Genomic DNA, 25,958 nt, shown 5'->3' with positions numbered 1-25,958 from the left:
TTGGCACAAAAAATGTTCACGCAACTATTCATGCTCCAAACATTCCACTAATTTGCATATACTGGAAATGAATCTGAGAAAATCATAACAACAAGAGAGCACTGAGGAATTTAATAAAAGACACAAATCAGGACTGAGTTAACTATCCGTGATGGTGAAAAAAATATGCAACGTTTAAATATCTAATAAACTTTCACTGAATTTGAAAACACAAACTTTGGTTATTATGTTGAAAATGGCTTCTCATGACACGTAAGAATGTGGCCTCAAGGGGACTCACATGGGTATAACTTACTGAAAGTCATAGATACAGTTCTCAGACAAAGAAGTTGACGCAGTGAATATGCCTTATTGCCTCTTTTCTGTCTGTAGAGAAATGCATTACAGCTGATCAAGAACATTTCTCAAGATCAAACCTGAACAGGGCTATAGACTATCTACTAACATCTTCTTATCACAGCAATATTATGTAAGCCATATGGAAAACTGAAATTTTAAACTAAGTCTAAAAGCCTTTACAAGTAGCTACTCCAAAAAACCATCTTATTTTTTACCTAGGATCGAAAATTCAGTGGCAGAAACATCACTTTCCCTCCCAAGTTCTATGAAGAAATTGAAAAATAACCCCACATCAAAGCCTATATCTAAAAATTTATAGAATTACAGCTCCATAGACTTCTTCTCTAGCAACCAGTGACTATGAAGGCGTGTTGAGTTGATTAAAAATCAGAGGCCTAGTTATCAGTATCTTTTGAATGTGGGAGCCAATGGTATTTTAGTATGATTTTGGATGTCTGAAAGAATAAATAAAGGTAAAATAAAGATATACAGCCAGTTTTAGGTAAGAAGGTCTTCAATTCTGCTGGGACGCACGGGGTAGTAGTTGGGTACCTCCCTCTGCCATCCTTGAGTACATCAAACTGTCACAGTAGTTCTGGAACCCAAAGGAAGGGGAAACAACAGCTAATCTAAGAGAGTATGTGTATAATTTAACAAAAGTATTTATCAGAGTTACACTATTTATTTTGTAAGAAAAATATGGTTGACTTTTTCTATCCCAGCACTAGGAGAGCACTCAGTAAGAAATTTAATAGGGAAGCTAGTACGAAAATACGTTATTTTCTTATTTTCTATATGGGCATTTTCTTATTCAAGCCCATACGCTTACTCATATAGCAAGTTCCATTTCAGTCAGAGACGAGAATATCCATGGTACACAGAGCCATCGACACCTCCCCTTCCTAAGTGTAACAGGTGCAACAGTACATAATTAAAATGATTTAGATTTTCAGGGCATCTTCCACCTCAAAATACAAAAACACCCTGAGGTATGACTCATCTATGAAATAAACAGGTCCATGAGGGAAGTAAGAAATACGACAGACATAGTAGAAAAGAGTAGGTCTTACCAAACACTGGGAAGATTTTTAACAAAACAAGGGTTTTTTTCCTAGTTTTCTTTCAGATTATAACATACAAATTCAGAAATGTTGTATGTTTTAGAATTTTTTCATTAGCTCAAGGGCAGAAATTTAACTTTCCTTGAGAGCAGGATCAAGAAAATAATAAAATGTTTTTCTGAGCAAAATTTAAACTCTTCTGCTGTCCTGTATATTAAGAGTTTGTCAGTTATTTTCCATAGAATTCTTTCTAACATAGATCCATCACAGATACAAAGCAGCTGTAAATAGAGCATAGTAACTGTTGTAGTAATAACTGTAAGTGAAAGATCTTCACTGAGTGGGTGAAGAATTAGTAACGCAGAGAGGTCCTACAAGGGGCTTTTCTCAATGTAGCTACCTTCAGTAGTTGCACGTACCTGAAATGATATACTAAAACTGGTCAGGTTTCCAGGTAACACAAAAATTTGAGGTGGTCTCCCTTAAGAACACATAGTTTAATTCAAAGAAATGTGAGAACGTAGGAAGTAGTGACTCTGCTAAGGATTTCTAAAGGGTGATGCTGTGATAATTAACTGAACAGCGCATCCAGCACGATGTTCGGATTATGGAAAAAGCACATAAACCTTGGACACACATACACAGGCAAATATTGAGTAGAACAGGAAAGGTATTTTTATCACTCATTTGACCGGAAAGCTATACCCATTTTTGGTGTTCATATTTCGAGAATACACATTGATTTTGAGCACCAGAAAAAAAAAATCAAAGAAGAAAAAATGAAGAAAATAAAAGGAGAAAGGAATGAAGGGTATTGAAAAAGAATGAGAACTTCTGAGGTGGAAAAACAGCCCACACTCTCAGACTCAGGCATGCTCAAAATATTCATCACCAGATAATCTCTGTACCAGGACTCTGAAGGAACTGGCACAGCAGGTGTGCTACCCAGTAGCAAGTAATTTGAGTGAATCTGTCTCACCTGGGACAATCTCACAGGAAATGGGGAAAAGTAATATAAATATATTTCATGCAGGAGAAGAGAAAGCAAATCAGACCTCAATAACGTGCAAAGTAGAGTAGATACTGAAACAAAGAACAACTGAAGATAGGGAGAAAAACTGGATAAAAGCAAGATGGATTTACCAGAAGAATTTATACTAAAGTAGACCTTGTAGAGAAGGAAAAAGCAAAATAGCTAATTTTGTCATTGTCAGCAAAACATTAAGCCCAGTGGCAAATGAAGAATTATTAGTTAAACCACGGGAAATAGAGAGTGCTAAAAGAGATGGGTTTTGAATGAAGGGCTGTCCAGGTTGGCAGAGAAGTTGCTAGCAAGCTGCCTTGGGCAGAACGTTGTCTGAAGGTTGTTATTGAGTTGGTTTCTATACGGTTTCTGGATGGAGTTTGATAAATATGCAAGGGATTAGACCTGTAAGCAGATAGCTAGACTTGAATCCAGATTTTTTATATCTTTTTAGCGACTGTTAAATCTGTTAAGGATTTGGGGATCGAAGAATGAGGAATAACAGTAAGCACAATTCAAACTAAGTGAAGAATTGCTTGTTTGCTTTTTTAGTTTTGAGAAAAACGTGTTAAATGCAAATGAAAAGACAAATGAAAGGCACAACAATGGGTGTCTGATGAAAGGATTAACATGTAGTATATGATTAATCAAAACAGAGTAAAGCTACACATTTTCACCCAAGATGGGTCTGAAAATCAGCATCTTTGATCTAGGATAACACAGGTAGCTTCTAGGGATGCCGAAGGACACGTCTTTGAACAGTCAGACACTTATGCTTACACAAATGCATTACCAGAACACCATGCAAACCTCATCAACGTGTAGGCAATCCACCACCAGTGACACGGACGCGGGCATCCCCACCTCTGCGAAAGCATCCACCCGGCTGCAAAAATGCCACAACCATCAGCTTTACTTCTTCCCTTTTCCTGAATGTTGTGAACCATGCAAATTACCATGCAAATTTAGGGTGCATTATGTGGTTAGTTGTGGGAAAAATGAGACAGTTTCAGGTCAGCAGAGCTTTTCTTGAAGTAGAACCAGCTTTGTTCTTGTGTGTTTTCCCAGAAGTGAATATACTCAAAACATAAAATAAATAACTAAATAAACACAAAACAATAATAAATATTAATGTCCCTCTTCACGTGAGGAATATCAGTTAGTTCCAGCACATCATTGCGAGCATTCAGGGAAAGGAAAATGAAGCAATGTTAAGAAAATAATATCGCTACGGAGAAATGCAGCTAATTGCTGTAAGGTAAGTAAACAAGCAAGAATCTTAATACCAGTAAACCATGTATACGTTGAATTGTATCACTCTTGATCAGCTTAAAATTTTTATTGCCAGAGAACATGGACAGAAATAGGAAGAGTATGTTTTGTAGGAAGGGGAACAAACTGCAGTTTCCTTACAGTCTTTTGACTGATGTGAAGCCATTTAGTTCTTGAATAGAACGAAATGTAGATCTAGCTTCAAACAACCAAGCAAATAAATAAATAAAAAGCTAATAACTCGCAAGAACTGGCAAGCCTGCAACAAACGTATGTGGAGATACTTTGTTTTGTTTCTGGTGTGTACAGTAATACATATTTTTCCCATTGCTCTAGTTTCCCCAGCATTTCATTATATGACGGCGACAAACTGAGGAGTCTCTGAGTATCCTCAGAGCAAATATCTGTCTGTCTGTTCACTTTTCGAGAGTATCAGAGAGAGCCACAGTGGAACAAGGAACGTAACAGCAAAAGTAATTTTCTTCACCTTTGAACTATTTCAGAGGGGTTTTTGAAATGATTTAATTCTATGCAGATGACGGCTTTCAGAGCCATTTCAGGGCAAAATGGATGCTTACAACCATGAGTAGTGTAAGATGCCCCACTTTTAATAGGTCTGCCCAAGTATTCATTCGGGAGGTGACGGTGTGCTGAGCAGGGAGCTGAAATGCTGCTGTCTGACTCCTCCGACCATTCACAGCTAAGCAAGATGATTTGGATTTTAAATATTCGTCAACGATGCAAGCAACGGCTATATGAGCACACCCAAGTAATTAACGTGCTAGGGGAAGCTGTGGTCTGTGTGTGGATGTTCTTACGAGGGGAAAAGAGGCACAACACATATCAGAAGAAAAAATAAAGGGAATTATTTGTTCAGCTTTAATCATCATAATCATTATCAGGCCATAGCTGAATGAGGCTCTTTCTCCCAGTTAGAGACCCGCAGCCAGCTGTAGCAGTTTCATGAATTGCTTGCTTTCATCTCTTCACTGCATCCTCCGGGACCTGTGACTCCATCTGTGGGAGTTTTGAACGTGTGGAGAGATATCAAATCCCCAGGCTGTTCTCCAGGGCCTTTCAAAATCTTTGCAATCAATTTCAATTCTTTTGAGTCTGTTTTTTTCTTGTCCTGCTGGGGCTTTCATCCATTTGGTTTCTCTTCCCAGTTGTGCCTCTTGTTCTCTTCAGTCTCGGTGAACCCAGTGTTTCAGGAATGCACTGTACCTGGTGAGACCATGCTTTGCTGTTGGCCAGCCACCCTGCCGCACCGACAGAAAAATGGAAGAGAGGAGGAAGGGTGCAGATGCCCAGACCCTTGCTGGGAGGAGGCAAGAGTGGCAGAGACAGCACCCTTGGGCATGGCCAAGTGCAAAGCCCTGTATATGGGTTGAGGCATTCCCAAGCACAAATAAACACTGGGCAGAGAATGGGTTGAGGGCAGCCCTGAGGAGAAGGACTTGGGGGTGCTGGTGGATGAGAAGCTCAACATGACCCAGCAGTGTGTGCTGACAGCCCAGCAGGCCAACCATGCCCTGGGCTGCATCCCCAGAAGCGTGGGCACAGGGCGAGGGAGGGGATTCTGCCCCTCTGCCCCACTCTGCTGGACCCCCCGGGAGTCCTGCGTCCAGCTCTGGAGCCCTCAGCACAGGACAGAGCTGGAGCTGTGGGAGCGGGGCCAGAGGAGGCCCCAGCAATGATCCGAGGGCTGGAACCCTTCTGCTGGGAGGAAAGGCTGGGAGAGCTGGGGCTGTTCAGCCTGGGGAAGAGAAGACTGTGGGGAGACCTTAGAGCAGCTGCCAGTGCCTGGAGGGGCTGCGAGAGAGCTGGAGAGGGGCTTGTGACAATGGCATGGAGTGACAGGACAAGGGGTGATGGCTTTGAACTGAAAGAGGGGAGATTTGGGTTAGATATAAGGAAGAAATTCTTCACCGTGAGGGCAGTGAGGCCCTGGCCCAGGTTGCCCAGAGAAGCTGTGGCTGCCCCCTCCCTGGCAGTGTTCAAGGCCAGGTTGGATGGAGCTCTGAGCAACCTGGGCTGGTGGAAGATGTCCCTGCCCATGGCTGGGGGTTGGAACCAGATGATCGATGCCTTCCAATCCAAACCATTCTATGATTCTATGAGGCTGCACATCTGCCCAGGAGAGGGGCTCCCATCCCATGTTTGCACCTCAGGTCCCCGCAGATGGGTCCCCCAGCACTCAGTGCATGCAGCGGTGGGAAGTAACTGCATTTCATGGGGTGGCTGGGTGGGTGAGGCAAGAACCCGGCACAATTCTGGCGAAACACAAGCATGGGTCTCATTGCAATGAAAAATCTGTTTCAGACTGAGATTGTCCAAACACTTGCTGTAACTTGTTAAGCCCTCAGTAAGCGTGCAGTATTTTATTTCACCCAAATAAATGAAAAGATGCTAGGCACAAGCCTTCAGAGGCTGTTCGGCTCTTGTCTCTTACTGAAGTGACTGGTGTCTGGTGCCCTCAACAACTTTTATGGTCTGGCTGAACCACTGAATTTACCATTTTAGTTGTATTCACTTGCTCCTCGGCTAAAACTGCTATCAGCTTCAGTATGTTTTACTTCTAAATAAGGATTGAATCCCAACGGCCTAAAAGCTTTGAGATTTGGGGATTTGGGCTGTCTTTGAATAGATGTAAATACAACAGACCAAATTCCATCAGACATACAGAAAGCACAGTACTGCAAATGAAACAAAAATGAAAATATTACAGCCTGGGTAATAAGGATAATTTTAGCTGTTTAAGAGTCAGTGCTGTGGCGATGAATTCTTCTCTTGTCATAAGTGAAAATATCAATACCTTTGTGACAGAATGTGAAACTATGCAACAGAGTTCAAATAAAAACAGGTCTTTGGGTAATAAATCTGTTCTGAATCTAGCAAAAGGGGGTTTTTTGGAACCCAGAGCAACAACGTGGGACTTACTGAGCATTTTCAGTGCTCATTTGCATTGCACTTGGTAGGGGAATGTTCCTTTTTGGAGGCTGAAAATATTTGGCAGCCCTAACATGTTCAGCAGCTCACATGTGGGGAAAGAACACACGAATTCTGTAAAATGGTTAAGGACACATTTAACTATTTGTAGATGGATATTTGTTTTGTCACATGTACTGTAAGGACAGGAAAAAACAGTTTCCAGATTAAAGTTTCCGACTGTGAGTTAGAATTCTAGGGCTCCGCTTACGACTCTTTCCGTAAGTTATTGTGTGACACCAATTAAATCATGTAGGAACCAATTTAGCAAAACACTTAAACATATGCTTAGCTTTAAACTCAAAGTTCTCCTGCTCACAAGCCTTTTTGTACAAGCGCTTTGCTGAGTAAAGACAAGGTTTATAAATGGGTGGTAGCAAGATTTCCCTGTTTGATGAGATTATTGTAAAAGTATGGTACCAGCTGGTACTTGTACAGCCCATGGCCATTTGTTCTGACAGAACGTGTTAGCATTTGTATCTGGATACATTTTATACCTGGAAATTATTTAAGGGACGTTGGCAATAAAACACTTCTCCTTTTGAATCAAAGAATGGAAAACTAAGTACCTGGTTATGACGCCCATTTTTTCTGACTACTTATGCACCAGAACTTAAACTAAAGCATGCATAAAGCTTTGTCCGAAATAACTTTCTCCCTCATCATAGATGAAATCACTTTCCCTTGTGCAATCTATTCCAGTATCCAAAATCTGCATTTAGCTGGAGTACTTACAACATGATGTCTGAGGAGCTACTCAGGCCTCTCCCCCTATCACTACAAGCTCATTCAAAAAAACTGAGTCACGTGCTAATCTGAAGTCATCTGTTTCAGTTTTGGAGCCCCGATACAGTGAATTATGAAAATCAAACCTCCCCACAGGAAGAAAAAACGGAAAAATTCTTCATGCCTGAGCGACAGCATTCCAGAAAGAATGTTTATCAGCATCAGGTGAGCATCCAGGACCACAGGATAAGACCTGAAGGACTCCTCATCATATTTGTGCAATCAGATCCTTTTCAGTTAGTGGGGAAGCTTTTGCGGGAAAAGAAAAAAAAAAGTCAATCAGGATTTCACCTGGTAAAACTCATGGAATTTGTCTTCTGGCATCATGCCACAACAGCTTCAATTTTATCAGAAAAGCAGTCAAAAATTTTTTTCTAGTATGTATAGCATATCGCACCTCTTTAGCAGGATTTCTTCTAATGTAGGAGAGTTCAAATCTTGCCCCAAGCTAAGCTAGGCTGGGATGTCAGTGATAAACTCCTAGGCAAAACCAAGGGTTATTTAGAGGAGATCCATCAAATCACAGTTCTTTCTGAGATAGGGCAGGACTGGAATCCTGCCATTCCCCAGCGAGTTTCAGTAATGCATGTTACCTTGTGTGGTGCTCACATCATCCAAAATGGAGATTCCCTAGGACTGGTGTAGAAAGGAAAAAAATCAAAAGCCCAAACAGTAGACTGAAAAAGGTAAAGGGAGGTGAAATAAAGAACTGAGAAGTTAAGGACTTGTGCTCGTGCCCGATGTGCCAGTCTGAAGCAAAACGCAATGAAAAGTAAAACGCTGCAGAAAACCCTCTGGATGAGAACTGCTGTTCCCTCACTGGCGTTGCTAAAGGTTAGCAAATCTGACTTTATTATCTCTCTAATTATCATCGCTCACTTTCACCTTCTACTAAAAAAGCAGGCAGATTGAGAAACGCGAACGTACTTCCAATGTTTGCGTGTGTACGTTGGCTAGCTGGGGAAAGCAGAGCGCGCATTCATTCCCGAGAGCCTTTCCATCAGGAATCTTGGAAAGAAGAGGACGTTCACCTCTTCCAAGGTGGCCAGGGGACCATGAGCAGTGAGCATTTTCACAGTCGTGGGAAGAACAGAACCAAATCTGTCTTCACCAAGGTCATCATCCTATATATGAATTGCCCAGCTTGAAAAAATGTGCTACCAGTCCTGCATTCCTGCAACGCCCACAGAGATAGAAAGAAGAGTTTTGTTACGAGGTAGCTGGTTAAAAGTGATCACGATAAAATTTGTCGCTTCACTTTACACTCCGTTTCACTGACTTCAAAATTTCCACTGTAAAAAGTTCTCGTATATGAATGTCCCACTAGTAAACTGCACTCTCTCAAAGACACCTTCTAGGTCTCTTGAACACTTCTCTGCCCTCTCTCCTCCAGCTGCAAACCCGGAGCAGCTTCCCGGCGAGAGTTGTGCCAGTGCTGTTCAAAACCTTGTGGAAAACACGCCATACAGCTACTTATATAGATATAAAGATTAAGTCTTAATATAGTGGGGGGAATGAGTAAACTCAGTAGAATTTGAGGTTTTGTGAACTTCATTAGCTATTTTTTTTTAAATTCTTGAGGTTTCGCAAAACTGAAAACCAAATGTCTCAGGAAGGCAAAAAAGCCCTGTCCCTCCTGGCTTGGCTCAGACCCCTGGACCCTGTGAGAACGAGGAAGGCTCCTTGGCTCCCGCTACCCTGCAAGGCCAAGGCCGGCCAAGTTGGAAGGAGCTTCCGTGGCAAGAGGAAAGGCAGCGATGCTTGCGTTGGCGTTTTCTGCTCTAGTGACAGATTGAGCCTTTCAAAGTCTTCCGAGTTCTGAAACATCAACACCTTTTTCTACCGGAATTTCAAATCGTGATGAGCGAAGCTGATGACTTGCTATGTTGTTTTTCGCTATTTTTTTTTTTTTCAACATTTGTGGTGTTTATGCACCTATACATTTGACGGAGCTCCATTTCTTGGATTCTGCAGGCAACTCAGCCAAATCCATGCCTCTTTCCACCAACTGCAGAACCCTTCCACAGACATTCTGCAACCCCAGCTCGGGCCTCCGCAGCGGGGATCTCAGTCTTCTTGTTTGACTTTTGAAACATTTCCGTACGTCAGGGCAGGTTCTCCGGACCCACCGTAGGGTACTGTTCTCCTGCTCCACACAGAGCACGGTGCCTTCAGCCATGCCGGCGGCTCCTCAGCGGGGTGACTCACCGGCCCGAGCGCTGGGGCTGGAGCCCTTTCTTGTGGAAATGCTTTCCAACGAGACTGGCACCAGCGTAAGCGAGACTTCTTGCGCGCTATCGTTAGCCTGAGGCAAGGCTCCCTCCATCAGGAGCATGTTCTCTACAGCTACCTGAAAGGAGGTTGTGGTGAGGCGGGTGTTGGTCTCTTCTCCCAAGCAACCAGCGATAGGACAAGAGGCAATTGCCTCAGGTTGCATCAGGGGAGGTTTAGTTTGGATATTTCGACAAAGCCACTGAAGGCAAAGGTCTCTGGAGTGGCGGTTTGTGCCGAGGGACCCTTCCTGAGGGTGGGTGTCAGGAGGATGGGGCCAGACTCTTTCCAGTGGTGCCCAGCGACAGGACAAGGGGCAACGGGCACAAACTGAAGCAGAGGAAGTTCCAGCTGAACAGGAGGAAGAACTTCTTCCCTCTGAGGGTGACGGAGCACGGGAACAGGCTGCCCAGGGAGGTTGTGGAGTCTCCTTCTCTGGAGATATTCCAGACCCACCTGGATGTGGTCCTGTGCAGCCTGCTCTGGGTGACCCTGCTTCGGCAGGGGGTTGGGCTGGGTGACCCACAGAGGTCCCTTCCAGCCCCAACCATGCTGTGATTCTGTGATTAGGAAAAAATGTCTTCACTGCAAGAGTGGTCAGGCCTTGGACCAGGCTGCCCAGGGCGGTGGTGGAGTCCCCATCCCTGGAGGGGTTCAAAAACCGTGTCGATGTGGCACTCCGGGACACGGTTTAGCAGGCATGGGTGTCCACATCTCGCTCAAAAATAAAACCGCTCGACCAGAGAGGATCGGGCCCTCGGGAAGGCCGAGCAGCGCCGAGCCCTCAGCCGCCGCCGCTCCGCCGAGCCCCGGGCCGAGGGGCCTGGCGCCGCCTCCCGGGGGCTCCGCCGCCAGACCCGCCGGGCCCCTCCCCGCCCCTCCGCTCCCGGCGGGGGAGGCCCCGGCCGGCCGGCCCGCCTCCCGCACCGCCCGCCGAGGGCGGGGGGTGGGCCCGCGCCCGGGATGGCTTCGCAGGTAGGCGAGCGCGTCCGCCCGGTGGGGAGGGGGCGGCGGCGGGAGGGGGGGTGTGCGTGTCTGTCACCGCCGCGGAGGGGCGAGCCCCGGCGCCGCTGATTGACAGCGGGGCCCGTCCCGCAGCCCATAAAGGCGGCGGCGCGGGGCGCGGGGCCGCGGAGGGACCGGCGGCTCGGCTCGGCTCGGCTCGGCTCGGCTCGGCTCGGCTCGGCTCGGCTCGGCTCGGCTCGGCTCGGCTCGGCTCGGCTCGGCTCGGCTCGGCTCGGCTCGGCTCGGCTCGGCTCGGCTCGGCTCGGCTCGGCTCGGCTTCCCCCCCCCCACGCCAGGTGAGGCGCGGGGCGGGAAGGCTCCCCGCCGCCAGGTCACCCCGCCGGCGAGAGCCTGAAGCGAGCCGGCCCGGGGGAAGCCCGTCGCGGGGTGGGCGGCCCCTGCCCGCCGTCCCCTCAGCCCTGCCCGCCGCACCGGCGGGGTCCCGGAGCCTCCCGGGCTGGGTCCCGCGGGGATGCGCCGGGTTTTTATGGGAGGGGTGGAAGAGGTGTGCTTGGGTCCGCCGGTTGGAGTTCGCGGTGGTGCCCTGGGGGGTGGCAGATAATAAAGAAAAATGAAATCCCGGCAGTGGCAGGTGGCTGGAGGGACGTGGCTGTGCCCAGGGCCATGGGTAGTTCGCTGCGAGGGCAGATGGAGATGAAATTATGTGGTTTATAAATGCAGGGCGAAGACAGCATCGCCTTGAGAGTCGCTTTATCCAGCGGTGGGGTTGGGTCTTGTGTATGGAGGGTTGCGAGAGTGGATAAATCATATATATATATATATATATGTGTGTGTGTGTGTATACAAGAAAGAGAGAGGATTTTGTATGATGCTGCTGGAAAAGGTCCTGAAAAGTATCCCTAGTGCTCAGAGCTAGCACTGCCTCGGATCCCGTTACCCGACGAGGGGTTTCGGCGGAGCGCCGTGCTCCGAAGGAAAGGTGCAGCCGCTGGTAACGCTGTGTCTGGCGTAGCCTCGCGCGGTCCCCGTGCCGACTGCTGGAAAATCACAGGGAAAGTAGTAGCGTTTATTTTCTGCATGTCTTTCCTCTTTATTATTAAGGACACTTGCATAAAAAGGAGCTTTATGGTCAAGGATTCTTCTTCCCTTAACTTGGTGGCATGTTTTGCTGCTGGCATCAAGAATAACCTCAGAATAAGTACTACAACAATCAGACGAGATAGACATTCTGATTTAATATGTGTAGTTGCTTGTGAGTTCTGTTTATGACATTTCATAAGGAAAACTGAAATATTTGTCATTGATAAGTGTTATTTCCCTAATACTGACTCCTTTTTCGGTTTGTTTGCAGGAGTTATGCTGCAGAGTGGGCTGTTGTGGCTTGCTGTCTCCATAACCCTGTGGGTTTCCTCAAACGCTCAGAGTGAGTCTCGACACTTCTGAACTAGATACAGGGTAACTCCCAAAGCTAAAAGTCGGTGTGAAACGTTGGCTTATCTGAGCTACGATGGGCTAAGCAATCATATATGATATTTTAAGAAGTGCCTGGAGTAGTTGTTGCTGGGGGTATTTTTGGTAGATAAATCTCACTACCGCGAAGTGAAGATTCCCCAGTGGATATCCAGAAATTGCTTTCTTTAGAAATCATTGATCAAAATGTATATAATGTCAGAAATCATGGCTATGATACTTTGCAGTGGAAACGTGTGGTGAATGTAACATAAACAGAATCACTGAGTGGGGTGAACATTTTAGCAAGACAGAGGTATAGACCTCTACAGACCAAGTACAAGTAGAGTGCAAATTGGCACAGTGCCAGACCCTCGCTTGCGTCTGACTTCTTGGCCTGAATCTCTGAAAAGCAAATCTCTTGCTTCCTGTTGTCATGTGGCCACGTGGCTCCTCGTGATTTTATTTTTATTAGCTGACAGTCCAAATATGGAAATCGGCTCAACTTCCTTATCCATTCATATATATTAAAAAATATTTAATGAGTACATTGTTATATGCATCCGTGAGTAGGCATATACATGACATACAGCATGTGCTTATGTATACAAGAGTATATTATATAGTGCTATAAAATATATGGCTATATGTTTAGTTACATAATCGAACATATTTATGCTTACACACATAGGAGAAGGGAGTTGTGATGTAAATGAAAATAACAGGTGGAAAATGCAATTCACTTGCATGCTAGTAGGAACAATTCTGTTTGCGGAAGTAGGAGAATACTGGCTTTGCTGATCCTTGCATCTGGCATATAATTGCAGTTACAAAGAATAGTGTGCAGAGCTGTTTGTTGTAAGACTTTTTGTAGGCTCATTGTCACACGCTGTTAACTTTTTCAGATGGTGACAAGGAAGAGGAGACTACCTTTGATTTACTTCAAATCAGTAACATAAACCGAAAGACAGTTGGAGCAAAATTGTTTCGGGGTCCAGACCCCAATATCCCAGCATATCGATTCATTCGGTTTGACCATATACCTCCATGTAAACCAGAGAAATTAAAAAAGATTGTCAAACTCATACGTCAAAATGAAGGCTTTATCCTTTCAGCCACCCTGAGACAGGACAGGCAGTCTAGAGGCACGATCCTTGCTCTAGAGGGTCCTGGCATCAGTGAGAGGCAGTTCGAGATTGTTTCCAATGGCCGGGCCAACACCCTGGACCTTACCTATTGGGTGGATGGCTTCCAGAACGTGATTTCCCTGGAAGACGTGGACCTCGCCGACTCACAGTGGAAGAACCTCACCGTGCAAATAACAGGGGAGAACTATAACCTCTATGTTGGCTGTGACCTTATTGACAGCTTCATCCTGGAGGAACCTTTCTACGAGCAGCTGAAGGCGGAGAACAGCAGAATGTATGTGGCGAAAGGGTCCATTCGGGAGAACCATTTCAGGGTAGGTAACCGGGAGAGGCTGGGGGCTGTGGGGAGGTCAGAAAGTAGCTGCGAGGAGTTTGAGAAGATGCAGTAGGTGCGGTTTTTGTTCTCCCGACGCCTCCTGGGTTTGATGGGGTCACAGGAAGCAGAGTTTCTCCAGGCTGTGTTTTTATTCATTGCTGGATCTGTGGTGTGTGGATTTGGGGTTCCTGAAAGCGAAGAACTGGTAAAGCAAAGCCTAGGTCCAGGAAAAGTGTGCAAAACCAGTTTATGGGCTTTCCTAAGTCTCCATCCACTTTCTTTTCCAGATGTGAGACTCCTAAACGTGTTGCATTTTTGTGGTTATGTGTAGAATTCTTTGGAAATTTCTTGAAGAACTACTTTTCCATTTAAATGTATCTATTCAAGTCGTAACAGCCTGTCAGTATTTTTAAATTTTATTTGAAAGAGGAAGGAAAAAAAAGGATTTTTTTAATGGAACTGAAGCATGTGGTGTTGGTCCATCCTGCAACAGAATGTCTTGGTTTGCCATTCTGAATAACCTTTCATTTCATTTTAATTAAAAAAAAAAAAAAAGGAAGAAAAACTAGAACAAAATGTTTTGATCAGTCTGGTAAATGAGATCTTTTTTTTTTTTTTTTTTCCTTTTTGTGGAAAACATTTATTATTTCTTTTTTGTTTTGAACTGAAGCAATTGCAAACTTTCTGGTTTTCCTATAAAATGAAAATTGACTCCTGCCTCGTAGTGATGTGATCTGGCCCAAGCGCTTTAAGAATGCACTCCCAGCTAAATCAAACTTGAAGTCCTGGCTTCAAAAATTTGAGAAGCCCTTGCTTTCTCATCCCGTTGTGCCATCTAGTTGTCAGCCGGTGCGTGACGTGCTGGAGCATGGCTCCGTGGGGTGACCAGTTTTTGCAGGGAAGCCAGGAATTCTTGCCCACAGCTTCTCCATTCCAGGCTCCATGGCTGAGGTTCCATGAGTTGCGCTCGTAGAACTGGTTCTGGAGCTGTACTGTTAAGTGTTTTTAAAGTAATTCTTTTCTTCTTTGAGTTTTTTGAAGTGATACAGATACCAATCTGGTTTTCTAGTGTTGTCTCAGGGTAATGTCAGTACAACTGAGGAAGCAGTGAAGTGTGGTGCGTGGGAATGGCTGGCTAAGGATGGAAGTGCAATGGGGCAGGACCTTCAAAAGTTGGCTTTGAACTCGTGATGAATGTCTCTTAGAAGCACAATCTAAAATACAGGCTGTGAAAATGGAGCGTTGAGCTCATAGCTGATTAATAATTTTTATGACTTATTTCAGAACATACCGAATTTTGTTGCTTATGGTATTGAAACTGTATCTAAAAACATCATAAACACTTTTTTTCAGTGTGTGTCAGGTTTAATGCCTTGTAGATTGTTTTTTACATATTTGCTTACGACTGAATCCAGTTGGTAGCATGGGATTGAGACGGATCAGTTATTAGTTGCTTCCAAATTGACCTAACTGTTTTTAAATTTTTTTTATTATTATTATTACAGGGTCTTTTGCAAAATATCCAGTTAATCTTTGATACTTCCATAGAGGATGTTCTGCGTAAAAAAGGATGCCAGAGAAGCCAGTCAAGTAAGGCTTTTTTACCTTATTAATACCGTTCAGTTGACTCTGAGAATGAGAAATGTCAGTGGTGACACATTGTCCTAAAAACGTGCAACAGATCCCTTTGAAATGTTAAAAACAAACAAAAAAAAGAGTTACTTTTTGGTGGTAATAGGAACATATTTTTAGCTATCTTGAGAAAGCATTTCTACCCTCTAGCCTCCTATTTTAGTGCTTATTGCTTCGGTTTATAACTCTGAGCCTCTGTTCTTAAGTTGGGAGAAAAGCTGTCAAGCAAGAAATGAATACAAATAGAAGGAAAAAATGCATATGTATGAAAGTATCTGTGTTCATCCATGAGATGTCTGTGATTCTTTGAGGGCAAGACTGGTAGTGTTGCTTCTAAATTCTGCTCCTGACTCTCAGTGGGCCCATGAATAAGTCTGCCAGTCTTAAAGACACTGAATTCCTCAGCAGTAAGTTTACTGGCCAAAAGAGGCTTTGGATTTGAATCCCAAAGCATTGTCAATCAAAACAACCTAAGGAAAATAAGAAAAACCCGTGAAGAGATGTGGAAGGCATGTGTGTGACAGGCTGACGTGTGTTCTTGTTAGTCCAGTTCATGCTGACCTCACCAGGAGGGGATCCCTCTGCGTGGGAGCGTGTTGGATTCGTCATGAGAGTTATGAAAATTTGTCAAGTATGCGCTAAGATTTTTGCCCTCGAGCTCAGGGGAGGTGCTGGCGATTTTACTTTCCAGTGTTTGTAACTGGCAAAAGCTCAGCCAAGAATCAGAGACAACTGAGTCCGTCAGAGGAATGTGGTGGGTGCACAAGGGAGTCGGAACTTCAGGGATTTATTTGAAACTCTTGCCATCCGAGATGCCATGTTTTCTGTCACTTCACAAAAACATGTGACACAGAGCAGCAAATAAGTTAAGCAGACTGCGCTCAACTTTTTTGCTTGTTTATGCAAAGCCCAGAAATTAAGCAGTAGCAGGCCTTGACCTCTTCAAGAGGTGCCAGAGTACTGAGATTTTGTAATGAAAAGTGTCTAGAAGGTAAATAAATATGTGCGTGTAGATATAGATATGTATGTAGATATAGATATGTATGTATCTATATAGGGGTGTGTATATATGTATATGCACAAAAAATTTAACTGAGCTTGCTAGTCTGTTTTTAAACCTTGAGAAAAGATATTGTCTGGTTATTTCACACTTTCCAGAGATGTGCCCTGGGGCAGGACCTCAGACACAAGTGTGACGATGTGCTAGAAATGAGTCACGTCAGCTGGAATGGAAGTGGCCTTAGATGGCGCAGGCAAGAAGACAGGCCCTCACTTGCTCGTTGTCATCTCTCCCAGCCAAGCTGTTTTCTGTACTCAAACTACTGAGAAACCACTCAGAACTACTGATTGCTAGTTTTCAGCTTTGTTATTGGGAGGAAATGCTTGAGGAGCAGAACATGTATTTAGGTGTAATTGTAATCTGAACAAAGGAGAAGGATGGTTTCAGGAAGGATGCAGTTCAGCTATCCTGCTTCATTTACCAATGGAAAGAAAAATCCCAGAAGTCATGACAGAACCTTGAGGGCACACTCAGCAGGCAGAGGCAGAACAGTCTCAGTCAAGACGATGCGATCCCTTGGTGTAGATGGATTGAACCAGCAAAGCCAACGAAAGAGAGTGTCTGCCAATCTTTTGTATTATTATTGGTTGATTACCACAAAGGGGAATAGTGTGACCAAATGTTTTGAAGTATCACCAAGTAAAAATGGGATGTTACTGCACCTCTACGATGAAGAGGAAGCCAGTGGGAGCCTAAAGGGATAACTGAGTTCTGCATGCTAGCACATACCTTAGGAGGAATTCTTATACCCTTCAGCTGTCGCGGGTGTAACCAAGAGATAATGTTTTCTTAATCACAGAATCACAGTATCACAGAATAGTAGGGGTTGGAAGGGACCTCTGTGGGTCATCTAGTCCAACCCTGCTGCCGAAGCAGGATCACCTACAGCAGGCTGCACAGGACCTTGTCCAGGCGGGTCTTGAATATCTCCAGAGAAGGAGATTCCACAGCCTCCCTGGGCAGCCTGGGCCAGTGCTCCGTCACCCTCAGAGGGAAGAAGTTCCTCCTCATGTTCAGACGGAACTTCCTGTGCTTCAGTTTGTGTCCATTGCCCCTTATCCTGTCACTGGGCACTACTGAAAAGAGCTTGGCCCCATCCTCCTGACACCCACCCTTCAGATATTTGTAAGCATTTATAAGGTCCCCTCGCAGCCTTCTCTTCTTCAGGCTGAACAAGCCCAGTTCCCTCAACCTCTCCTCGTAGGGGAGATGTTCAAGTCCCCTCATCATCCTCGTAACCCTCCGCTGGACTCTCTCCAGTAACTCTTCATCTTTCTTGAACTGGGGAGCCCAGAACTGGACACAGCACTCTAGATGAGGCCTCACTAGGGCAGTGTAGAGGGGAAGGAGAACCTCCCTCGTCCTGCTGGCCACACTCTTTTTGATGCACTCTTCTTGTGTTTTTTTATCACAACTGTCAACTACCAAACTTTTAGGTCTGATAAATTATACAGATTTGGGTTTTATTGTTTTATCCTTCTTGGGAAGTATTTAGCAAATAGTACAAATAAATACAGGAAGTATTTAGCAAATAGTTCAATTCACAGTATTTTTACTTTTACTTTGCAACACCAAGAGAATACTACAAGATGGAAATTACTTGTGCAACAACAGAAGAGGGCTAATAGCACGCTGTGGCTGGAGAGCATCAGAATTACTTGAGATGCTTGTTACATGCACGACTGATTTTCCGGCATTGCCTATCCAGCTTAATTACCCCAGCTGAAAAGCCATGAGCAATATGTCACTGACCACAAGGTACATCTTTTCCAATTTTGGTGGCCCACTTGTTGAAGGGAGGTACAGGCACTAAGATGCCATAGTTACGAGTGAGTGTCCCACATTGGCAGATGTTACCAGTGGAGTACCCTCAGCTCTGAGGACACAAAGAGCCTGCTGCTGATTTTTCAGAGGTGGGACTCTGTTATCCTACTGTATCTTTAATCCTAGTATGAGAATGTGAGGGATGGCGAAATGGTAGCTTGGGTTTGCTGCTGGGCTGAGGGTAGGAAAGTAGCTCTGTAGTGTGGTGGCTGCAGATACCTCAGGCAGGACTTACACGCAGCACTGGGTAGGAGAGATGACAAAAACACGCCTAAATAGGCACATTGATACAATCCCTTCTTCAGCTAGATCAACAGAATGACATCTGCATATGTGAAAGGATGCACATTCTGCTCTTCTGGTTTCTCATTTTAAAGATAATCATGTGGTCCTTAGGAAATTAGCAGGAAGCCAGCAGCAGAGAACTGATTTCCCAGTGATCCTCAGGCATCTTCTTTCAGTCACTGCCAAGTACCAGTAGGAAGTGTGGATTTAGTTCGTCTAACATAGTTTAGGTTTATGTTTCCTGCTGAGATTGCAGCTTTATTAATGTCCTCAGAATGTTCCGGTCAAGGCACGCTCCATGTTGGCTTGAAAAATATGAAATTAATGACCTGAGAAGTGCTATGGGGGAATCTGAGAAACCTGGCGTTTCAGTGCGGTAGGAAAACTGCATTCTTTCCAGGGAATCAAAAGCAGCTGAAATAAACAGTTATGACACAGGGAGTTCTGATCTGCTGTGTGGTATATCAGTTTTCTCCCATCCTGTAAGTGAAGCTGGACAATTGCTGCAGCGCTGGAATACTGCGAACTGCTTTTTGTGGACCTTGGCTAGCGGCAGATACTTGATAGCTCATTTGAAAGCCCATCAAGCCAATCATTTTAAGTGTGGTTGAGAAGTAGTTATTTAATGTCATCCTATGGGTTGGTTCTTTGTTCTTTTATTTTTAGCCTTCTAAATGAATGAAGAATACTTTTGCTCCCATTTTCATTGCTTCTACATTTAAATATAACACCTTACATTGTATAGTCAAGCATCGAATCAAACCCTCAAAATTTTTGAAGCACTGCCACTTTCTGTGACTTGCCAACACTGAATGGTATTGGGGTGGTTTGATGCATATGTTTTATGGCACACGTTCCTGTGCCAATTGCTTCTTTTTAAATTGCTGTATCCTTTGCTGCTTCTCTCTGTTTGGTAACCTTGACTTATTACAACATTACCAAATCTGGTAAACAAGTATTTATTGAGAGACAAGGCAGTATGCATTTCTGTGTAGCTGATACCAAGTTTGAGTGTACCGTGGAGAAAGCTTGCATGGAATCCAGAAGATACTTACCTGGTAGAGATTTAAATGCTGAACAGAACGCAGACTGTTTTATTTAGTTACTTGTTTTCTTTTTGTATTAATTACTGCTGATGCTTTTTGTTACATTCTTTCTCAAGAATTTGCAATAGACAGGGAAGCCTTTTAACTGGACATGTTCTAATATCAGTTTTCCCTGTATAATACATGCAAAGTTCTGTTTTAATTACGATCTGCCTGATGGAGGAGTGTTTGGAGTGACAAATAAAGTATTCAGCGTGATCTTAGCTTGACCTCCATTTCACTTCAGAATTAAACTACCATTGTAACAGCTCCACTGAGTTTAACACCAGTGAGCAACCCAGAGTCTGGTATAAATTGTGTAATGATCTGAATTTGATCCGAGTAACCACGGAATTTATGGGCAGAACAAGGACAATGACTTTCTGCAAGGGAAGTCTTTTTCCGTGCTGTTTTCTCCGCATCAAGAAAACGCGATAGGTCATGAAAAAATCTGAAACCTTTTATAGCTCTGAGTGGGTAAAATGGGTTTTCTTTTTTGCTACTGTGTCCTTTTTTGATGCCCTCTTCATAAATTAATGTGTTGCAGTGCCAACAATGTTTTAAAGTGGGGGTTGTGTGAGACACAGCTTGGCTCTTAATTTTGAAAAGGGAAAGCCTATAATTGGAGCCAGCTTACATCTAACCCCTCTCTTTTATTTATGGGTATAATCGAGCTTGAGGATGTGGGAAAATGGATGTGTTTAAACCCTATCCATGGGTGCCAACCTGTGGTTTCAGCAGGAATCTGTAATCTGTGGAAGAACTTTGTATATGCCACTCTTCTTTTTCCCTCTCTTGCTACCAGCTGAAGTGAACAGCATCAACGAGAGCACCGAAATCCTTCACTTGAGCCCTGCTGTCACAACCGAGTACGTGGGCGAGAAACCAGAGAAGAAGGCTGAGTTCTGTGACCGCTCCTGTGAAGAGCTGGGAACAATGTTCACGGAGCTCACCGGCCTGCGCATTGTGGTGAACAACTTAGCTGATAACCTCCAAAAAGTGGTAGGTACCTAAAAGTCTGAGGAGCTAAGAGGTGTGCTGTGCAGTGCTCTTTCCTTCTTTGTTTTATACCAGAGGCTGTTAGTAGAGATTTTTGTATGTGCATGTGTTTACCTGTTGGTGTATCTATCTACACGATGTAGAGAAGACCTACGTTTTTGAAGTGACTAGTTAAGTCAGTTCTTGAGTATAACACTCTAATGAAGGCTTCGTTTTCACAGGCTGGATTGAAAACAGCACACACATGCATTCATACACAGGGGTAATCAGTCCTCTTGCAGGTTAGTGCAGGTTTGGAAATCAAAAGCTGACAAACCCAACCTTGCCTGTATAATGTTAAAGCGTTGTTACTGTGCTCATACCATTTATGAATGCATCGGCAAGTGGCTACACGGGGTACCTAAACTCTTAAGTAAATGCGTTCATAATTGAAGTATGATGGTGACACTTTACTGAAGTCTGCCCCTTTTACTCTGTATCAGTTAATTATTTCTGAAGTTTAATACTTTGCCATGTCTCAGGACTAAAATCTTCCCATCTAAAGATGAGCTGTGCTAGAGGAAAGCAAAACTGCTAAGAACAGATTTCCTTTAGTGTTGTGTGACTGTGTGTGTACTATTATCTGAAGAATTGCTATGCAGTATTGCAGTACCCAAGATCATCTTCTTTATGTGCATAAGTACATAGAAATAGACTCTTTTTTTTTTGATGGAAGAATTAAATCCAGTAGTGTCTCAGTTTTGTCTATTTAAAATTGGTTGCTTACGGATTATGCAGTTTATTTTCATCTACTTCATCTTCTAGTCTGAAGAGAACCAAATTATGTGGGAATTGATTGGGCCTAACAAAACACTGAAGAACCAGTCAGTTTGCTGGCAGGATGGCCGTGTCTTTGCAGATAATGAAAGCTGGATTGTAGATAGCTGCACCAAGTGCACCTGCCAGGTAAGGTTTTAGAAACATTGCTGTGCTCTGCAAAAAATGGGTAGGGGATTTAATCCAGCCCAACTGTCCAGGTCGGGTCACATTTACTCAGAGCTTGACCTGGACTTAATGATATTTATAAAAAGTAGTCGCCAAGTCCATGACAGTTCGAACAAATCAAAGAATTTCCATGCATGAAACTTCCCCAGATGCCCACCTTTATTTGCCTCTGTATGTGAGCATAAGTCAGTAAGTTGATTTCTTTGCCTGTAGGATTCTAAAATTGTGTGCCATCAAATCACCTGCCCAGCAGTCTCCTGTGCCGATCCATCTTTTGTTGAAGGCGAATGCTGTCCGGTCTGCTCTCACTGTGAGTATTTAGCCAAAGAGAAAGATACTCTTTGGCAAGATTTAAAATCACTACTAGTGTGTTGGAAAGGTCAAAACAAGTAAGAGGTCAAGGCAAATAAGATCAAATATAAAACTTAGATGTATACAAAGATCAGATGAAGTAACTTGGTTGCTTGAAGTTACCTTCTGGAGGAGTTGGTCTCTCTTCACTGGTTTATTGGTTGCTTACAAGTAAGCTGATAACTTGCCTAGCTGAGCTGGACGCTAGATTTGGATGCATGCTCCTCCCTAGTCATATTTACCAAGGCTGGACATTCTGTTTGTGTGGGTTTGCATTGACACTGTGCACTAGTGTTTCTTTTCCATACTGCCTTGTTAAAACAGGCTTACATAGGTTAGGATGTGTTCCTGTCTCCTTGTGGAGGATGTTTAAGTTCCAGATCAAAAGTTTCATGCAGTTTGATGCAATATTTGTTAAGAGTGCAAGTTATTTTTCCTCTCTGTTATTGTCATTCTGTTACTCAGTTTTATTTCTTTTCTGTCATATGACACCCTGTTCTTTGGTGTAATGCTTTACTGGGGAACCTTGACAACCCAGTCCACGTTTAGTACAGCATTGCAGGCTGTGAACTAGCCTTTGGAGTGACGATAGTTTTAATAATTTGACTGAATAAGTCATTTCAGTGTGGGTTCAGGACTTTTCATTCTGTACTAGGCAGATCTATTACAGAAGGAAATGGTTGCTTAGATGTTCTAAACAAAAATACATTGAAATATACTCAGAGCTTTTTTGTCTATTCAGAGCAGAGGGCGTATTCTTACAATACGCTCTTGATCATGTTCACCATTATGTTGCGTTCAGAGTTGGGGCCACATCTCATCATACTGACCTATATTGTGAAGTCAAAGGCGGTTGGGGCTTGAGTTTTTTGGCTTGGTCCATTCTAGAGATGAGGTATTCTTCCTCCAAAGGTCAGTGCCTTGTGCAAACACACTGTTCACAAGATTGTGAAGATCCAGGATTCTTAATCTGGGCTAGCCTCTCATTACGTTAAACCGTAATTCCCTAGCTTCACTGGCAGTTTGGGAAAGCAAAATTAGAAAAAGAGATCTAAAGGACAAAGTGCATCCACAGAAAAAGAGGAGTGAAAATCTTCTGAACAGGATAATAGAGCGACTTCCAATGTGACACACGTTTTTCTTACCGTTTGCTCTGCAGCTGATGACAGCGAGGAAGGCTGGTCGCCATGGTCAGACTGGACGAAGTGCTCGGTTACCTGTGGCTCTGGGACTCAGATGCGAGGGAGGTCGTGCGATGTCACCAGGAGCGCTTGTACGGGCCCGCACATCCAGACAAGGATGTGCAGCTTTAAGAAATGTGACCATCGCAGTAAGTAATAACATTTCTCCCTGTTTTAAAGCTTCTTTGGACATCTCTAAGCAAAACCAAGTTTAGTCTGGATTTCCTATGAATGCTCACTAGTCAGGACAGTATGTATTTGAACACTCATATGTGCATAAAGTAGCTATCGTTAGATTCTTTGACATCTCCCCCCTTTGAAATATTTCTGCTTTTTCTGACAATTTAATAGGTGTGTGCATTCTGGGCTCAGCTCTGTTACGCAAAAAGAGAGTGGGTGATCTTTTCTTTAACATTTTTCTTTTCATGCACTGGAGTCTCTTGTTTGGAGACAACACTCAATTCATAATCATGATACATGGGGCCATGTTTTGATCTGCCATTCATTCACGATTATTGGCCCATTCCATTAGCTTAGTAGTGTTTAGGAATACAGTAATCATAGAAACTTCTTGCAAAATATCATACTGCTTTTATATTTAAGACCCTCAGAAGGATCGTACTCTGTCTCCAGAACTACAGTTAATACTGTTGAAGATAGCTGCTATATGCAGGCTACTATAGTACCTAAGGCTATTGCTGAAGCTGCCAGATGTCCAAATGTGGATTTTAAGCAAGTGTTTGTTTCCATGGAACAAGCTTATTTTTAAGTAAAATATCCAAAGTCCATGTTAGATGTATGTTGGTCACTGAGATTCTTAAGAAAGCTGTACTTGAACGCCTGAGCTGACAGGCTGGGCTTTGTAAGTGACGGTGGTGGGAAAGAGGTGGGACATTCAGCAGGTGCAATGAGAAGCTTATTAGAAGGTGAACTTCACAAGTGAGTTTGTATTGCTGCTGCTGGTGGGCGATTTTGCTGAGTTTTGCTCTTTTCCCTGACAGTACGCCAGGATGGTGGCTGGAGTCATTGGTCTCCCTGGTCTTCCTGTTCTGTTACCTGTGGAGTAGGAAACATCACCCGCATCCGCCTCTGCAATTCCCCTATCCCCCAGATGGGTGGGAAAAACTGTGTGGGAAATGGGCGTGAGACAGAGAAGTGCGAGAAGGTTCCATGTCCAGGTATGTTTGTGTGGTGTTGAATCCAAGGTGATGCAGTAATATTCTGTCTGAGTTTCTTCTCTTTTATTCAGATCTCAATTACAGTGAATTTCTATGACAGAAAATATGATTTGTAGCTTAGAGGTGAAATAACACACAAGGGTGCTTTTAAAATAAAGACAACAATGCAGCTGGAGGTTTTGTAAACCTCCCAAGTTATGATTTGGCTTTAAACATTAAGAGTTTGAGAAATATGAGTTATAAACTTAGTGATTTATCTCTGCGTATCAAAAATATAAACACTTTCTATCTAAAAGGAAGCTGATACTGTACATGTTAGGAATAGACATACAGTCCCCCAACAGCCAGGTTTCTTTGAAAGTATGCATACGTATTTTACACGTATTCAACACATTTAATTGTTATTATAATTCTTTCATGCTCATCTACACTTTTTAACCTTTGTAGAGACCATTCATTCCACTTACTTTCACTTTCCTTTCATATAATTTTTCCTCATTTTATTCTCTTTCTACATTCCCTCCTCTGTTCAGCCTTTCCTTTCTACTTATGGGGTATGAGCTTGAAACTGATGTTAAGCTTCTAACCCAATAGTACTTCAATAGCTATACACACTTCATCTATTTTTTGATCTACCCATGCATGTGAAGTTAGTGAAAAGGTTATTTATTTAAGGACACACACCATTGCCCTTATGTTTTTTTGTGGTACTGAGGACGAACACAGAGTTTAGTTTGAAGATGTTTGTATTTCAAGAAAATTCAGGATTGACAACAGAATCAGTAGAGTTGTACCAATATAAAATGTGCAGAAGAATCGTTGAACTAAGTCATTTATACTGAGTCAAGCAATGCTGTTGAAGATACACTGGTGAACGGATGCAAAACAAGAACAATAGCTGCAGCGTTATGGAGCGTACTGTTGCCGTAGGAAAAGCTGTGGAGCTCAGCAGAAGTGTGTGTCCTGTGGTCACACCCTGTTTTCTGCACAAAATAAAAGCTTAGTGGGGAGCTTTGAAGGCACTGTACTTGCTCTGATCAACTTAAGTGGGAATACACCATACCAGTGGGCACGGCATGTTGTTTTGAATTATTGGCCAAAATATGCCTATAAAGCAGTTGGGTATTTTTTATTTGTTTGCTTGTGTTTTGAAGTATTGCTATCTCAGTGTGAGGCTTTGCCAGCATCTTTCTTCCTGTGTGCCTAGTGAGAAGCTGCCTCCAGTCAGGGATCTGAAGAAAGGGTTGTTGTCGTTGGCACCAAGTGTTGTCCCCAGTATATTGCCTGCGATGCTCTTCTCTCTTCTGCATATCCTAGTGAATGGCCGGTGGGGTCCTTGGTCGCCGTGGTCTGCCTGCACCGTTACCTGCGGAGGAGGAATCCGTGAGAGGTCTCGCCTCTGTAACAGTCCAGAGCCGCAGTACGGAGGAAAGCCCTGTGTGGGAGATACCAAGCAACATGATATGTGCAATAAGAAGGATTGCCCAGTCGGTTGGTATTTAGTCATTCTTCATTCAGTCTGAATAATTATTGTTGCTGTTATTTCTTTAGTGGGTCGTTGTGAATTGACACTACAGAAATCTACTAATTATACCCTTGTTTCAGGAAAGCACATCTAACTATTTTTGGTGCTGTTTAAATCAGTGGGATTTTATATATATTCTTAATGCTGACTTATGCATTGCTTAAACAGGGCTTCAATATGCTGTAATGTATTCAACCAGATGTAGCAATCTGTAATATTTTCATATTAAGTCCA

At 43.6% G+C, this 25,958-nt stretch overlaps 1 protein-coding gene across 1 annotated transcript in view; it reads left to right on the top strand.

The window, feature by feature from the left end:
- The first annotated feature begins 10,978 nt into the window (after nt 1-10,978).
- THBS2 (thrombospondin 2) overlaps nt 10,979-25,958 on the top strand; it is a 35,418-nt gene continuing 20,438 nt past the window's right edge. Inside the window, exons 1-10 of the mRNA XM_075411970.1 lie at nt 10,979-11,042; nt 12,059-12,130; nt 13,062-13,618; nt 15,126-15,210; nt 20,312-20,508; nt 21,310-21,450; nt 21,703-21,799; nt 23,000-23,170; nt 24,023-24,199; nt 25,517-25,690. Coding sequence (XP_075268085.1) covers nt 12,064-12,130; nt 13,062-13,618; nt 15,126-15,210; nt 20,312-20,508; nt 21,310-21,450; nt 21,703-21,799; nt 23,000-23,170; nt 24,023-24,199; nt 25,517-25,690 — 1,666 coding nt within the window. The 5' untranslated portion in view covers nt 10,979-11,042; nt 12,059-12,063. The remainder of the gene's footprint in view (nt 11,043-12,058; nt 12,131-13,061; nt 13,619-15,125; nt 15,211-20,311; nt 20,509-21,309; nt 21,451-21,702; nt 21,800-22,999; nt 23,171-24,022; nt 24,200-25,516; nt 25,691-25,958) is intronic.

Source organism: Opisthocomus hoazin, chromosome 2 (assembly GCF_030867145.1).
Source record: "Opisthocomus hoazin isolate bOpiHoa1 chromosome 2, bOpiHoa1.hap1, whole genome shotgun sequence".
Taxonomy (NCBI): Eukaryota; Metazoa; Chordata; class Aves; order Opisthocomiformes; family Opisthocomidae; genus Opisthocomus; species Opisthocomus hoazin.
Note: the sequence above shows the minus strand (reverse complement) of the source record. Positions and strands in the feature narration are given on the sequence as shown.